This window comes from Adiantum capillus-veneris, chromosome 22 (genome assembly GCF_014529385.1).
Source record: "Adiantum capillus-veneris isolate H3 chromosome 22, ASM1452938v2, whole genome shotgun sequence".
NCBI classification, from domain to species: Eukaryota; Viridiplantae; Streptophyta; class Polypodiopsida; order Polypodiales; family Pteridaceae; genus Adiantum; species Adiantum capillus-veneris.
Window position 1 is genome coordinate 50144740 of NC_140952.1, and position 15190 is coordinate 50159929.

A 15190-nucleotide genomic window follows, 5' to 3' on the forward strand; every position below is an offset into this window, starting at 1 on the left:
GCGGATTTGATGATAACCGCTCTTCAAGTCTATACGACTAAAAACACTTGCTCCTTGTAACTTGTCAAGAATGTCGCCAATCCGAGGGATTGGAAATCGATTCTTGATTGTGATCTTGTTTAGAGATCTATAATCTATGCACATGCGGAATGTGCCATCCTTTTTCTGTACTAGCAAGACAGGTGAACAATATGGAGAAGTACTAGGCCTTATTAAGCCCTTCTCCAAAAGTTCGTTACCCTGCTTGAGAATTTCCTCTTGCTGCATTAGACTAACTCGATAAGGGGGCTGATTTGGAGGAGAACTTCCTGGGATCAAATCAATTGTATGATCCTCAGGTCGCAAAGGTGGGAGTTCATTTGGAAGTTCATCTGCGAAGCAATCTTTATAACTTTCTAATAACTTAAGTCTTTTTTTCTCTAACGAGAAAGAAAGTTGTGAAACAGACACATCTCTCTCTCTTGCAAAAATCAAGTACGTTGAAACACACTTTTTCATTTCTTTCTTGATGGCAATGTGATTGGCGATAGGAATACGCCAATCACCTGCATCTGCAAGTACAAGATACTCCTTTCCTTTATGAGCAAAGGATAAGGTTTTCTGAACATAGTCAGGAATGGGATGCATCTTGTAGTGCCAAGGCATTCCCAAGATAACATCGCATCCTTCAAGTGAAGCTAGTAAGAAAGACTCTTGATCCTTGTAGTCATCGACCTTTAGATTCAACTTCCCTATGATTGGAGTAGAGTTTGAGTTTTGCCCTTTGAAAGCAGATTGTGCTTGAATAGAAACTCCAAAACGATTGGGCTGCAAGTTCAGATCATCAGCTAGCTTGGTAGAGATGAAGTTGTCTGTACTGCCAGGGTCAAACAAAATGAGAGCCCGTTGGTTATTGATGCTACCCCATGCCTTAAGAAGAGCTCTTTCTTTTCCATCCTTGGTTGTATTTCCCTGTACATCTGGGACTGCATTGGAAGAGGGTGGTTGTGGAGGTTTGGTAGGACAGTCACCCTTCATATGACCAACTTGTCCACACTTGAAGCATCTTCCTTCACTAATGTAAGTTTGCAACTCAGCAAGAGAGAGATATCTCCCTTTCTTAGGCTGATTTAGCTTTGCTTCTGCTTCGGAGGCGGTTCTTTTCTTCTTTTGAGAAGAAAAAGTAGAGGTAGGCTGCTCATGGAGAGCCTTCTCCTTGGCATGGTAAGTGCTTTGCTCCATCTTCCTGGGAGTACCCTTGTCATGTATTCCATCAGCTATGCGGGCTGATTCCATAAGTATCTGCAAGCTACCTCGAGGGTAAAGCTTCATAGCCTTTAGCAAGGCTTCATACAATCCTGCTTCAAACTTGCGCATCTTTTCCGAATCGTCGATCTTCTTGAATGGAGTGACTTTCAAGAGAACGTCCCAAAACCTATCCACATAGCGTGGAACAGTTTCGTTCTCCGACTGTGAAAGTCAATCCCATTCTTTCTTTACCTCTTCCTAATAGTCTGGAGGAAGGAACTGTGCGTAGAACTCCTTGAAAGCAGTCCAATCTTGGGGTTTACGATCTTACAGGATAAGGGTTAACCACCAACTGCTGGCGGTGCCTTTCAGGTACATACTAACATGGCGAAGCTTGGATCTTTCTTTAAAATTCCCTTCATCAAATGCAACTTCGAATTGGCGGATGAAAGCCACCGCTTTGTCATTATCACGCTGCCCATTGTAGGTGTCGAATTTCACATCTTTGTCTCCCGACTTGAATGTTTTCTGCCTGTGGTGCTTCTTCTTATGATGCTCCTTCTTTCTATGCTTAGACTCCTTATGGACAGGAGTCTTTTCCCTTGAATGAACTTCTTGCTGCGACGGATCTTCCAGGAACATGTCTTCCGGAGCAACTATGTCATCCAGATCCTTCATGAAAGAGAATTGAGGGGAATCAGGAGGATCCTGCTCTTGAACCTTTGGGTTAAACCGCACATGACGTTCTAAAGGTTTCCTATGCCTCTCGTGCATACGGGAGGTTCCAATCAAAGGATCTTTCCTTGGTTCTGGGGCCTTTGGGTTCTGCGGGATTTCTCCCGACCCCATCGGCATTTTCTCCTTCCCTTTCTCAAGAGTATGGAGAATCTTTTGGACTTCTGGATGGGAGAGAGCTTTTTGCAACTCTTCCACCTACTGTTGAAGGAGAGAGAACTCTATCTCGCGTCCTCCCATTTCTGCAATCTGCCAAGAGTCGTCAATCCCTTAAGGAAGAGAGAGATGACCTTGCTCTGATACCACTATCACAAAAATCGAAAGCGAAAACTGACTGTTAAATGCAATTTATATACTCAAGAGACTTTGGAGAGAAAGAGAGAAAGCTTGACACATCATTGGGGACCAGAAGATGGGCTGGTTCCCCCCCCATAAAGAGAATATCTTGATTACTAAGGGAGAATTCTTTACAAGTACATGAACGGGGCGAAAGACCGTCCTCTATTCTTTCTTGTCCTTCTTCTTCTTCTGACTAAGAGAGTAGAAGAACTGCTCTCCTGACTACTGAGAGGATCTTTCCTCTTCTGTGAGATTTTGGGAAGCTCTCGTAGATGAGAGTCTATCTTCCACAAAACTCATCGGAAGCTCTCAAAAACGAAAGTCTATCTTCCGCTAACTATGTCTCTTCGGACATAATCATTCCTGCAGTCAACCCACGAAGGAAACATGCAAAACACACGCACACACGCTTGCTGTAATTTTCTGCACATAACCAGAAATTGTTACCTCAACGCGTTCCAATGCCGAAACGGAGGTCCTTTTCGCGACGGAAATGCTCCAAACTTTGTGTGTGTGTATAGTGGGTAGAGAGGAATAGTTTCCTACTAAAGCTTTGCTGAAATTCACCCTAATACAGGTGATTAGGGGCTGAAAACAGAGAATTTGCAGTAGCTAATAGAGAGAGAAAAAGAGTTTTCTACTACTTTACGCGATGAAACATCTCCCACAACTGCCTATGACCATGAGAGGCCTTGTTCTAAGTGATGGGTGCACAGAGGCTCCACATACACCACAAGGTGCTGCTCTCAAGCTTCCATGGAGAGCTTCACTGCGTAGAGGACGTTCAACTTAGGGGGGGTAGTGCACTGCCAACCTGGCAAGAGGGGGAGGGGCTGCTCTCTTATAGCCTCCCAGAAGAGGGGGCGCTAGCATGAAGAGAGAGAGAGAGACAGAGAGAGAGAGAGAGAGAGAGAGAGAGAGAGAGAGATTGCGTTGGAAAGTGTGCCAAGTGGCACACTTACTTTAAAATTTAAAAACCATTCAACTTTTGACTTTAAAAATCCTATGCTAGTTAATGAAATGTGCAATTAAGTGCACAACTGCACACATAGATGCAACCAATTAAATTGTTAGCTGCTCCCCAGCGCAATGTCGTACTGACACTGCTATGGCATTACCTGTTTGCACTTGTCCGACCATTTGATCCAGCGCAAATCATTTAAGAATACTTTAACTAACTTATCCTAAGGCCGTAAAATAATCAGGCCTTAGGGTTATTATTCTAAGGACCCCATCTCATTCCTGTGCTTGCACTAGCGCGCGTAATTTTCTAAGCCTGAAATATGAGGCTACTACCTACCCCTTCATTGAAGACCCGATTTCCCAATCGCTAGGGCTTTAGGGTATTTTCTGCTAAGGTCTCCCTGAGGTGCACTGGCCCAAACTTGGGCGCACCTGAGGCCCCACACAACTGCTAAATCTATTCTGATGTGCACACAACTAATTAGATAATTCTTTTCTCGTAAATAAATTAATTATTTACAAAGTCTGACTTAGTTACAGAGGAGCAGCAAGGAAAGAGCATTTGTAGACAAAGATGAGGGAGAAGAGGCTACTGACATCACCAAGAAACTTCAGGAGGATGTCACAAATGGGTAACAAAGCACTGCACCAAAGCTAACAAGAAGCTTTCATCTAGGAGATCAAACAATCCACTTGCTGAAGGTGGCTCCTTAAGACCGAGTCTAGAGAGGGAACAGCTAGGAGACAGAGGAGGCGGCTTTGACACAACGTATCTATCATGCGAACACATAATACTTCCTGTGAGGGTTCTTTGGACCTAGGCTCGAGAGGCAAGATCGATCCTTCGTGATTGATCAAATCTGCAACGAGGTTAGCTTCGCTAGAAAAAGCATCAACTAATACATCATCCTTGTGAACAAGCACATCTTCTTCATGCTTGTGAGAAATCACATCTTGATCATGCAAATCATCATGCTCGTGAGAAATCACATCTTGATCATGCAAATCATCATGCTTGTCTTTATCATCCAAATCATCATGTTGATCATTGTCAATCAAATCATCATCATGCAAATCATTGTCATTCAAATCATCATGCTGCTCACAATCATGCAAATCTTGTGTGTCATGCTTTGGAGAAAAAGAGACTGAGAGAGTCTCCTTCTCATAAATCCGTTCAATCTTGTCCTGCATATTAGCAATGAGAGATGGAGAATGAACAATCTCTCAATGAGAGATGGAGAATGAACAATCTCTCCAAGAATGACAATGGGAGATTCACTTTTGGCATTGAGAGTGAAAGTGTTAGCCTCCCAATCAATGAGAGGGTTAGCATCACGAAACCATTGAATGCCCAAAATCATATCACATCCTGAGAGAGGAGAGACAACAAATCTTCTAGTGAAGGCAGCTTGTTGAATTGCAAACAACACATGAAGGCACTCCTCCGTGATGAGAGCGTCCATACAGGGAACAGAGCCACAGACCTCGATAGGAGATCTCTGACTAACTTCTAGGCGGGCTCTCTCAACAAGAGAGGGACTGATCACATCATGCATACTACCTGGTCAAACAATATGACAAAACGTTGCCCCGTCATATGACCATAACATTTAATGAGAGAATCATCAATGGGAGGGTCATGAGAAACTTGGGGCACACCCGTGTTATCATTAATTGCATTGACAAAGGAAGTGGGTTCTGTGGATTCTTTAGATTCATTCGATTCAAGCTTAGGACATGTTCTTTTTATGTGACCCTTAATGTAACAATGAAAACAACGACCTTCCTTAGAATAAGTGCTTTGCTCTTCCGACGTGATGTATCCTCCTACAATTCCTTGTGCTACCTTTTCATCTGGAGTGAGCTTAGGTTTAGCAATTGTGTTAGCCTTACCCTTAGATTCATTGGAAGAATTCTTTTCTGAGAGACTGTTGGAAGATTGGTTAGAAGAGTTACCATTCTTACCATTCTTAACGTTCGTACCGTTCTAAGGGTTCTGAGAAGTCTGCGAGGTACTTGTGGAAGTCTTTTTCTCCTTAGGCTTTCCCTTGTTGTGCTTCATCTCATGTGCGAGAGCATTCGCTACCGCCTTGTTGAGATCGATTGGGTCCAAGACTTCTACATCAAACTTGATATAGTTGTCTAACCGAAAAAGGAATGCCTCTTTGCGTTCATCATCCGACTTGTGTAATTGGATACCTAGCTGCAAAACACGATTAGAAAAAGACATAACCGGCATACCATTTTGCTTGAGAGCGCGCCAATCGTCCTTCAATCGTGCGAGGTACTGAGGTGGCATAAACCGCGCCTTGAGCTTGTCTTGGAAATCAGCCCAATTGAAGGAAAGGGGCGCGAGTTCGTCGGCTTCCTCTAGGTGCGCGGCTAACTGTGCCTCTTGCCATGCGTGATACCAATTAATGGCATCACAGGCAAGGTACATGGCTGCCGTCAAAACTTTGCTATTTCCTATCTTCTTAGTTGTCGCAAAATAAGCATTAAATTGATGCAACCAAGAATGAATAACCGTAGCATCCATCTTACCATCATACTTGTTGAAAGTCAACTTCTCTGTGACCGGATGGTTAGAATCTGCATCGTGGCTTGCGCCACTTGAGGAACTCCCACGATCTTTGACTGGTTCGGATTTCGAGGCAAGTACTTGTCGAATCAATTCTTGAGTGCGTAGTTCTCTTTGAGCCTCACACTCGATCTCCAAGGGCACTCTTTGAGCTTCACGCTCGGCCTTTCTTTCTGTTTTTCTTTCGTTTCGTTCGTCGCGCTCGCGTTCTAAAGCAAGGCGATTTGCTTCTTGTTGTGCAGCAATTCTTTCGTTTCGTTCGTCGCGCTCGCGGTCCTTAGCTGCCTGTTGTGCGGCAATTCTTTCGTTTCTTTCGTCGCGCTCGTGGTCCTTAGCTTCCTGTTGTTCTGCTTTTCTTGCTAGTTGTGCCAACGCAACTTGATTCGTTTCTTGTTGTTGTGCCATCATGTCCAACATCGACTTGACCATCTCCTCCATAGAAGTTGATACAACTCGTGGCGTAGATGGCAAAGGGGAAGGGTCAGAAAAATCTCTTGGTGGGGAAAATTCTTCGTCGCCTCTCTCATGCTCATCACCTGTATGCGAAGTATCCATTCCGCTTCGGGTGACGACCATGCACTAGGGTCGTAGGTTCTTGGGTTCTTGGGTCTTGAGGTTCTTGAGGGTCTCTTTCGCTTTCAAACCGCGTTTGAGAAGGATCTTATCTTCACCCGAGTTCTACTCCTTTCCGTGGGCACACCCCTTGGCGGCCTTGCGCTCACACCAAGGTTGCTTTTTCCCACCTCACGTCGATTGGCTAGCCACTAAGTGCACGGTCCGCTCTCAATGAGTGAAAAGAGGCACAAGGGGAGGCTGGACAAGCCCTTCTTTCCTGGGATTCCTATCGCTCTTCAAAAACACGATTAGGAATCGACATGCCCAAGCGAACTTGGGTTCATGCGACCGCAACAAGCAAAAAAAAAATCTTGTGGTTCTTTCCTTGACTGATACAGAACACTGCCAAAGCTCTGATACCAATGTAAGGTGCAGCGGAATGAATGTTTGCACTTTGCTCAAGATGAGTGCTCCGAACTGTGCTCAAGGTTCCTTTTGTTCTTATGGAAGGTAGAGCCTTCCGTTCTTAATGAGAGAGTGCTATGATCACAAACAAAGTGAATGGACACTGTGCGTGCAAGTGTATGAGACTGAGAGATAGAGAGAGAAGAGAGATACGACACCAGAGACGTTGTAAAACCCTCCTCCGAAGGCCCCACTCCCGTCGACGAGAGTGGTCTACTTATGATTGCACAATCTGGTACAAATGGAATGCATGAGACTGGTGCAAGTCTAGGCTATGTTGACGACAACGACAGGGATGATGAGGCCGACACTAGGGCTGAAATCTGCAATCTTCCTATTGCTGTCCAAAAACGCTATGGGCTGAAATCTGCGACTTAGCCAAAAATGCTGATTTGGGGGCTGTTTTTGGTGGGTCTTCGACGCTGAAATTCTGCAGGTTTAGGGCTGAAAACTGAGGTTCCTAAAGGCTGAAAACTGAGGTTCTTACCGGGCTGAATCTGCTACACTTTAGGGCTGATCTTGCAAGTCTGCTAATGCTGAAAAAACGCTGCCTTGCTGAATCCGAAAACGCTGAATCTGGGACCAAAAACGCTAGAGGCTGAAGCTGGACCAAAAACGCTAGGCTGATGTTTCAGCTGGCGAGGATGCTGATGCAAAAACGCTATATGCTGTGACTTGCTGGCGATGGTGCTGATGCAAAACGCCAGGCTCGTGCAGTTCCAAAAACGCTAGTGGAAGGGGTTTTCTAGCGATGGTCTTCTTGCTTGGTGGGAGAAACCGCCAAGGTCTTGTTGAGAAGTTGCCTGCTGAGCTTGGCTCCTGTTGCCTCTTCTGCCAAATAGTGCTAGCTCTAGTTTGCTTATATACAAACTTAGCAAAATTGCCCTACCTACTTTTGTTGGAAAGTCACTTAAATTAATAAGTGAAAAATGCCAAAAATAGGTAAAATAGGCTAAATGCACTGGAAAATTTCCCTGACTGATTCTGATGCATTCTGATGAGAATGCTGTGTGCAACCAAAGGATGTGCATCTACACTAAGTGACTGGGCATGCACGGTCTACGAATAGACTCTCAAAAGTGCCAAATCACTTCTAAATCTAGACTGACTGGACTGACTGAACCTTGATCATGTTGTAGCTTGTCCACGGACACATAGGGTTGGATGTGTCACGTGACAAAGCAAATCGGAGCAGAGGTCAAATGCGGCTCTTCAACAAGGGAACGGGGTAACCCTGTCTATTGAAGCCTGGGCCTGTAGAGAAGACTTCCCCGCAGGGGAACATAGAAACAGTCCTCAGGATCGGAGGATGACAGGCTGGGGTCGCTGGCAAGACATGAGAGTGATTGGTCTCCACAATCAGAGGGGCAATGCACCGCCACCTTTCCGTATAGGAGAAATAAGCCCCGAACCCACATAGACCGGCATCTCTCCAATGCCAAATATGTGTTGTAAGCCAGAAAGCATATCGGAGTTGAGCACATCCCAAAGCTACAAGAAAAATTATTGAGTCAACCCATCCTCTCCAAGACAAGATGCACCATCTAGGGCAACCACCATGTCATGCATCTCCTGCATAAAGGTGTTGGCAAGTAAAGTGTGGCACATAACCTCTGTAACCACAAGCTGAACATGGCTCAAACCTCTTCTTTGGCATGCAAAATATCATCAATCAGCTGATCTTCTGTCACGGGGACGTGGCAGCTGTTAACTATGTCACGAGGATGTGGCAACTGCTAACTTTCGTTGTTGGTTTCTTTCCAATGGGTTTTGTTTTATTTTTGAGACCCTCTTCTTGAAGTAGCAAACGGTCGGACATTGTATGGCCAATGTGAACGGTAGTTTCACCCGCAGATGGGTAGTGGTCGGCACTGGAATTCGTATGGTAAGAGGATGTCTAGGCTCAGAGCAAGATCATATAGGTCCCCCCGTCGCACTTAGCAAGTTGGTGGATATTAGGAAGTGAACTCAATAAAGGCCTAAAGTCAAGGTGTGACTACCAACAGAAAGTATCCGACAGTTGGGCCACATTGCACTTTTGGATACGGTCCCAATGAGGATGGATGGTCAGAAGACCATTGGGAGCCCAACGGAATCATTTTCTAAAATTTAGGGAACTGCTATTTTGGGCCGTGAAATGTGTTCGTGTCATTACCTCCGGTATGACTAGGAGAACACTTTACAACTCTGCCGCGAAGTCAACTGAGCAACCAATCGGAAGATTTTTAAGCGGCAAACCCGAAACGGGAAAATGCTTGTAAATGCGCCAAGTGGCACAATTCTGTGCACTTGCCTCATGCATCAAGAAGTGGCACTGAATTTATAGCTGGGAGGCTCATTTTTGAGTTCTCGCCCACAAGTTAAGAGCTATGGAGTGCTTCCTTTCCCTCATGTACAGTGTGGTGCCAGGAGTGATGCCCTGCACGCTACACACTGCTCTCTCTCTCTCCCTTACGTGCAGTTATGTGATGCCCCACAAGAGGGCTTTTCATTTGACTGATGTACAGTTGTGTGGGTTCATGCACGATTGCCGAGGCAAGAGCCTCTTGCACAGGTACTGGGTTAGCTAGTTGGGGCTAATCCCCCGCAGGTACAGGTGAATTCGGAGAGGTTTCACGTGAGAAATCTTGTCCGATTCAAAGGGCAAGTAGCCCTACAGGTGCGGGAGCTCGAGATCTTGCTACAGATGCGACCAGCACGCGAAACGGAGCCCAAAACAGGGAATTACAGCCTGCTGTGTATTTTTGCAGGTTTAGGGTTTCGGCCCTAAACGGTCCCTAATACCCCCAAGAGGTTCGGGGACGCGAGGAGACCGCTATACAGGTGATCTGGCGCATTTTCAGGGCAGAAAACAGAGAATTCAGCGTGCTGCTGATTCTCGCCAGGTTTTGCAAAGTGTCCGTATGCGTCGGGCAGCCATCTATTGCGTGGGGATACTGACTGTGAAGCGTCCTAGTACAGTTATGCTGCCGAAATCGGGCCAGAACAGGTGTTTCTTACCCTGGATTGTGCGGGGCACCTCGTAGGAGATCACAGGTTTTATTCCCTTTGTTAAAGAATAAAGAAATACAGAAAGGGGCGCCAATTTTGGGGCCTACAGGTTGTCGGCGTCTGCTCGGAGCATTCTAGCTTCCGAGCCGTGTGTGTACTTAGGTGTTAATCCCCGTTACAGGTTACCTTTGCAAAGTGCTCTGTGTGTGTCTAAAGTAAAGAATTTCGGGTGAAAGCCAACGCCTACCGCCCCACGGGCCGGTTTCATCTTCAGTAAACAAATGCTCAAAATAGTTTGAAGCTATGTCAAAACCCTCATCGGGATCCGTGTGCAACCTCTCTATAGAATCTCGTAAGACCCTACTAGAATTCCCCTTAGGACGCTCCCACAAGAGTGGAAAGAAATCCTTATTCATCCGATCCGCTTTGGATATCCATGTCGATGCCGAAGCATGATAGGCGAATTTGGATTTCTCAGTCTGAATGTGACTAAGAGTCTCTCTAATGTCCACCTCGCGCTCACCAAGAAACTCATCTCCTGAAAATTCCTAAAGCTGCCGGCATATGAAACCCAAATGGTCTTGTAACGCACGTTCCCTATGGAACACGCCTCATTGCCTCTCTGCAGCTGTCTGTCTGCAAGCTTGGAAAGAGATAGTGATGCATGTAGCCAGATGGGACATGGAATTTTCAGAACCAATGTGTGTCCAAACATCCTGAATCATCTGAGACAATGAAGCATCCTATAACACCAAGTCAGTTATGTGCAATCCTCGTCTAGGCATAGAGGAAGTCTCGAATATCAAATGCAAAGAAGCTGGGACATGATCAGAGAGCACTATAGCAATAACTGTCCCACCATGATATGCTGCCCAAGCGCTGACGTAAAATCTATCTAGTCGCTCTAGCAAACGACCTGACTCCCTCCTGAAACCCCACAAAAACTGCAATAATTGTAGTGTGCGAGTCACAGATAGGATGTGTCATGCATCTGTACCAGAAACTGCAAAAAGGAATCTGTCCCAAGCATCTCTCTCACATGGTACTAGAATGGTAGAGAAGAGGCTGAATAGCTCACAAGTCCTCAGCGGTCTCTACATTGTTGAAATCACCTCCAACACCCACGAATCCACACTAGGGAATACATTCACAATCTGCTGCCAAAACCGGCTCTCTTTCGCTGAAGAGGGGGCACACTCTCTCTGTCTGTTGTACGAGAAATTCGAAAGGGATCATGGCTCACACATGAGCAATGCACTACTACTCAAAGATTAGAGTTTGGATTCGAAATTGCTATCCAAGTGTACACCACATGAAGTCCACAGTGTCACCTAAGGAAGGTCCAGAACGATTCCCCCTAGTGAAAAATTTGTACAAAGACATAAGCTACTATTGTATATTGACTTTAATCTGACAAGCATATCTTCCTACTCTTTGATGTTTTGTTGTGCAAGATGCATGTCGAGCTTAAAGAAAATCATTTTATTGGAATGTTGCATAATAGTGTAATTCATGATTATCTTTGGACAGACTCAAGTCTTTGTTCTCTGTAGTTAAGTTGGGCAGGTATACTGGTAATTCGTTTCCAAAGCCATTTGAACAAATTTAAAAGAATTGAAAAAGCGATGTGTTGTTAGTCGAAGAAAAACCATGCCATCACTCACCTCTCTACAGGAGAATCTTCCCAGAGTCGAATACAACCACACCGGACACATTTGCTGCATTCTTCTCCCTCTTCTACGTTTGCAATTCTCAGCGTGAACAACATCTTCACTTCATCATCTATATCGAGAACTGAATCGTGTACTCCACATTCTGCTTGCTTTAGAGAACCATGTGTTGCGGTAGCACTAGAAGAAACCTTGCTTGCAGACAGCAAAGTCGTATTGCAATCAGGTGTGCTTGAACTTTCATGTAAGACTGGAGCCAAACCACTTTCTCCATCATTCTCTTTGTACAGCTCAGTGGTTGGCACCCTTCTCGGCTTTCTTCTCCTTCTGGGCTTGCAGTTTTCCAGACTTTGTCCACCTCCAGCATTGGCCCGAATATCATCAGTGCATGACGGACTTGAATGACCACTTCTTGATGCCTCTGTAGCCTTTTCAGAATTTTGGAAGCCTTCAATCTCATCCGCTTTTTGATCGCTTAAATCACTAGGCAGTCTCTCCTTTGTGGTATGATTACCAACATTAATCTCTACTTGATTGTTTGGATTCTGCCATATATCCCAACACTTTGACATGGAGCTTTCCCTGTTTAGGTATCCCATAACTTGTGGACTGCCATCCTCAGACCTGGAAGAACCTGAGATCATGATCAAGCTATCATCACTGCTACTCTCACTTTCACTTGAGGAGGGAGCACAACCCGAGTCAAAGGAGAGCCGTAACAGCTCCTCTTCCAAGTCCTGGCGTTTCTGTAAAACCTCCTCATGATAATGAGGAGGTGAACTGAGAGCACCTCTTGTTCCTTGGGAATCAATCACCTCATCAATCAGTCTCCAGGATCCAAAATCCATGCTGGTTTGCTCATTGTGTACCGGTTCCACTAATCCGTGCTGCTTGCTCCTAGCAATTTCGGCACCACTAAAGGGTTGTTTGAGAGGTCCTATAGAATCTTCCCGGTCGGACGACACTTCATAAGTCGCAGAAGTTCTTGGACTGGCTGCTGCTGAATCAGATTGAATGCCACTTGGAGGTGTATGTCCTTTGCTACGACCTTCTGAACTTTGAGATTGTGATGCAGCATCTTTTTCAGATTGTGAGTGAAGACTCCCTTCCAGTTCTTGGTCTGCACCTTCCTGCTTATATTTGCTCAACTTTTTCTTTAAATACCTGCGCTGACGCCTACTGTGCCTCCTAGAACGTAATCTTCTTAACTCCTTTGACCCCGACTCCATGGTCGAACTGAAAACTTTTTTTGAATGCTCAGAAACATGTTCATTGTTGTCTAGTAAATCCTTCAACTCCTGTAGCCAAGTGTTGGACCCTTCCTCTTTCAAAGCCTCAACCTTCTCCATTAAATGTATTGCCTTTGCCTTATCATGCTCCCCCTCAAAAACATCCTGCCACTTTTCCTTTACATCTTTTGAAAGAAATCTGGGAGAGTCATCCTGTTCAACTACTTCTTTCATGAGTGTTTCCACATCATGTATCAAAGCAAGCCTCGAAACCTTCCCCTACACAATAAACAAAACAAATCCATTGCAAAGTTTGAAGACCCACCCTCGACAGATTAGGCACTCATTTCTTGGAAGTTGCATTTACTCACCCTGGGATTGGATGTTCCTGTGTCTGAAGCTGAGTCTGTGCCCTCCACTGAAGGCACTGCCCTAGCTTGCATTTCTGCAACAATTTCAGCTGGAGCATACGCTCCATACAAAGCTTCTTGTTTCAACCTCCGTGATTTGATACTATTGACAGTCCAAGACTCAGACTTCAGGATTTTTCTTCCATCTAAAGATACCTACACATTATTGCAGAAGGAAAATAATAATGAGCACATCCCAGTCAATTTTGAATACGTTAAGTAAAAAAGAATAATTGCTGAGCACTTAAGCCAGAAGATAAGAGTATAGATTGTAATTTGTGACAGAGACATCAGACAATACAGAATGAAGTACCTTGCTGGGATCCTGGAAGAAGCTGAAAACTTCCTCTCTGTACCAAACAGCAGCACTTATAGGATTGCCTTCTAATAAAAGAATTTGAAGAGAGGGTAGCTTTGCTAAAGACTGAATTTCTTTAAACTTAGATATCAAATTGTTTGAGAGATCAAGTGCTTCTAAGAAACTCAGAGCAGCAATCCCATAAACACTTGCAAGAGCATTGTTCTTTAGCACCAACTTGGTAATCGGACTTTTTATCTGCAATTATGTGAAAATTATTTGCATCAATGATGTATGTAACCACATATTAGAATGCATAGCTAGACCAAATGGTGCATTGACTTGAGAAAAAAACTAATGCAACTTCAAAAGCCTACCTGTCGTAGAGATGAGACATTCCGAAGCTGATTGAACCCAAGATCCAGAAACTTCAATTTGCTACAACAATGTAGGTTGCCTACCTTGGCAAAATGGTTCCTGCTAAGGTCTAAAAACTGCACAGCTGGCAGCAGCTGCAAAGAATCATCCATAAGAACCATCCCATTAGATGTGCAAGAGACATAGGCCAACCGACTCCAAACTGGGGAATCTTTGACTTCCAATATTCGTTCCATAAAAATATGCCGCAGGGCATCCTGTAATCAAAAAGCGGTCAATCGATGAAAAATACTATATAATTTGGCTACTATTAAGTGATATTAGAGCTCAATATTAAATAATTACGCTCCTATAACATTATTTTGTGACTATTTTGCTCCTTTTATGTCATTTGAGCTGAAGAGAAAGGGATTTAGCACAAACACCTTAGCTTGAAAAGCAAAGATTACAAATTCTGCAACTTATCAAAAACATACCAACAGATGAATATTAGCAATGATATGAATACAGCGCAAGCTGAAAAAATCAGATTAACAGTGTGTTTTCCGCTTATTAGAAGGAAAAAAAAGGTGATAGACCCATGGGCAAATCGTGTAATTACAATAACTAAGGTTGAGAGATGGTTAAAGTTCCAATATAATTATAATCTCTCTCTAATATGTGACGAGGAGCAGGATAATACCCCTACATCGGTAAACCTATTAGAAATGCAAGTGCTCGTATAGAGGGTTGTAGGGGCTGATGTTGTGAGAAGGAGAATAGAAACTTCTATTTTTCTGAGTGGCAAGTGTGAAAAGTGTCTGCTCACTTCTAAGGTTCTAACAATTTACTTTCAGCTTTGTAAGAGTGCAGATGTGCACATAAAAAGCACACCAGAAGAAAATTTTTGATGAGGATCCCTCCTAGAGGGGTAAGCAGATAGGCCAACATGTATCAATGTAAACATTTTTTGCAAAAAGAGAAGATCCTTCATCCCCAGCTAGGCAAGAAGGCCCCAACACATATCAATTGTCAGTATGTGCAGCGGAAGGAGAGGAAAAAGACAATTGCACACAAGACAAGAGAGAAGACAGATGGACAAAAGGCTAGCAAGCCCAGTAACTCCATACGGCAAACTCTACAAATGATAAAATGACAAAGGACAGAGAGACCCCTACACCACATGTATATGTGAGCCAAGGTGAGCTCCGGTAAAAATCTCTGTCAAATACCACGACCAAAAATAAAGCCCTCGTCCAAACAAATAAGAAAATGGCAAAAACAGGCCTGAAACGTGCAAAGTGTATGTGCAAACCCTATATATGTTGAAATCCTGTCCCCCCACAGTGGCCAACCCACAACCAAGGGCC

General features: G+C 44.4%; 1 protein-coding gene across 1 annotated transcript in view; it reads right to left on the reverse strand.

Annotated features, from left to right (window-relative positions):
• The window catches only part of LOC147429327 (uncharacterized), a 78788-nt gene that overhangs the window by 23832 nt on the left and 39766 nt on the right, over positions 1–15190 (reverse strand). The window contains exons 2-5 of the mRNA XM_086495468.1: positions 13841–14098; positions 13479–13721; positions 13127–13321; positions 11521–13034 (exon numbers count right to left, since the gene is read on the reverse strand). Of these exons, the coding sequence (XP_086351594.1) occupies positions 11521–13034; positions 13127–13321; positions 13479–13721; positions 13841–14098 (2210 nt within the window). The remainder of the gene's footprint in view (positions 1–11520; positions 13035–13126; positions 13322–13478; positions 13722–13840; positions 14099–15190) is intronic.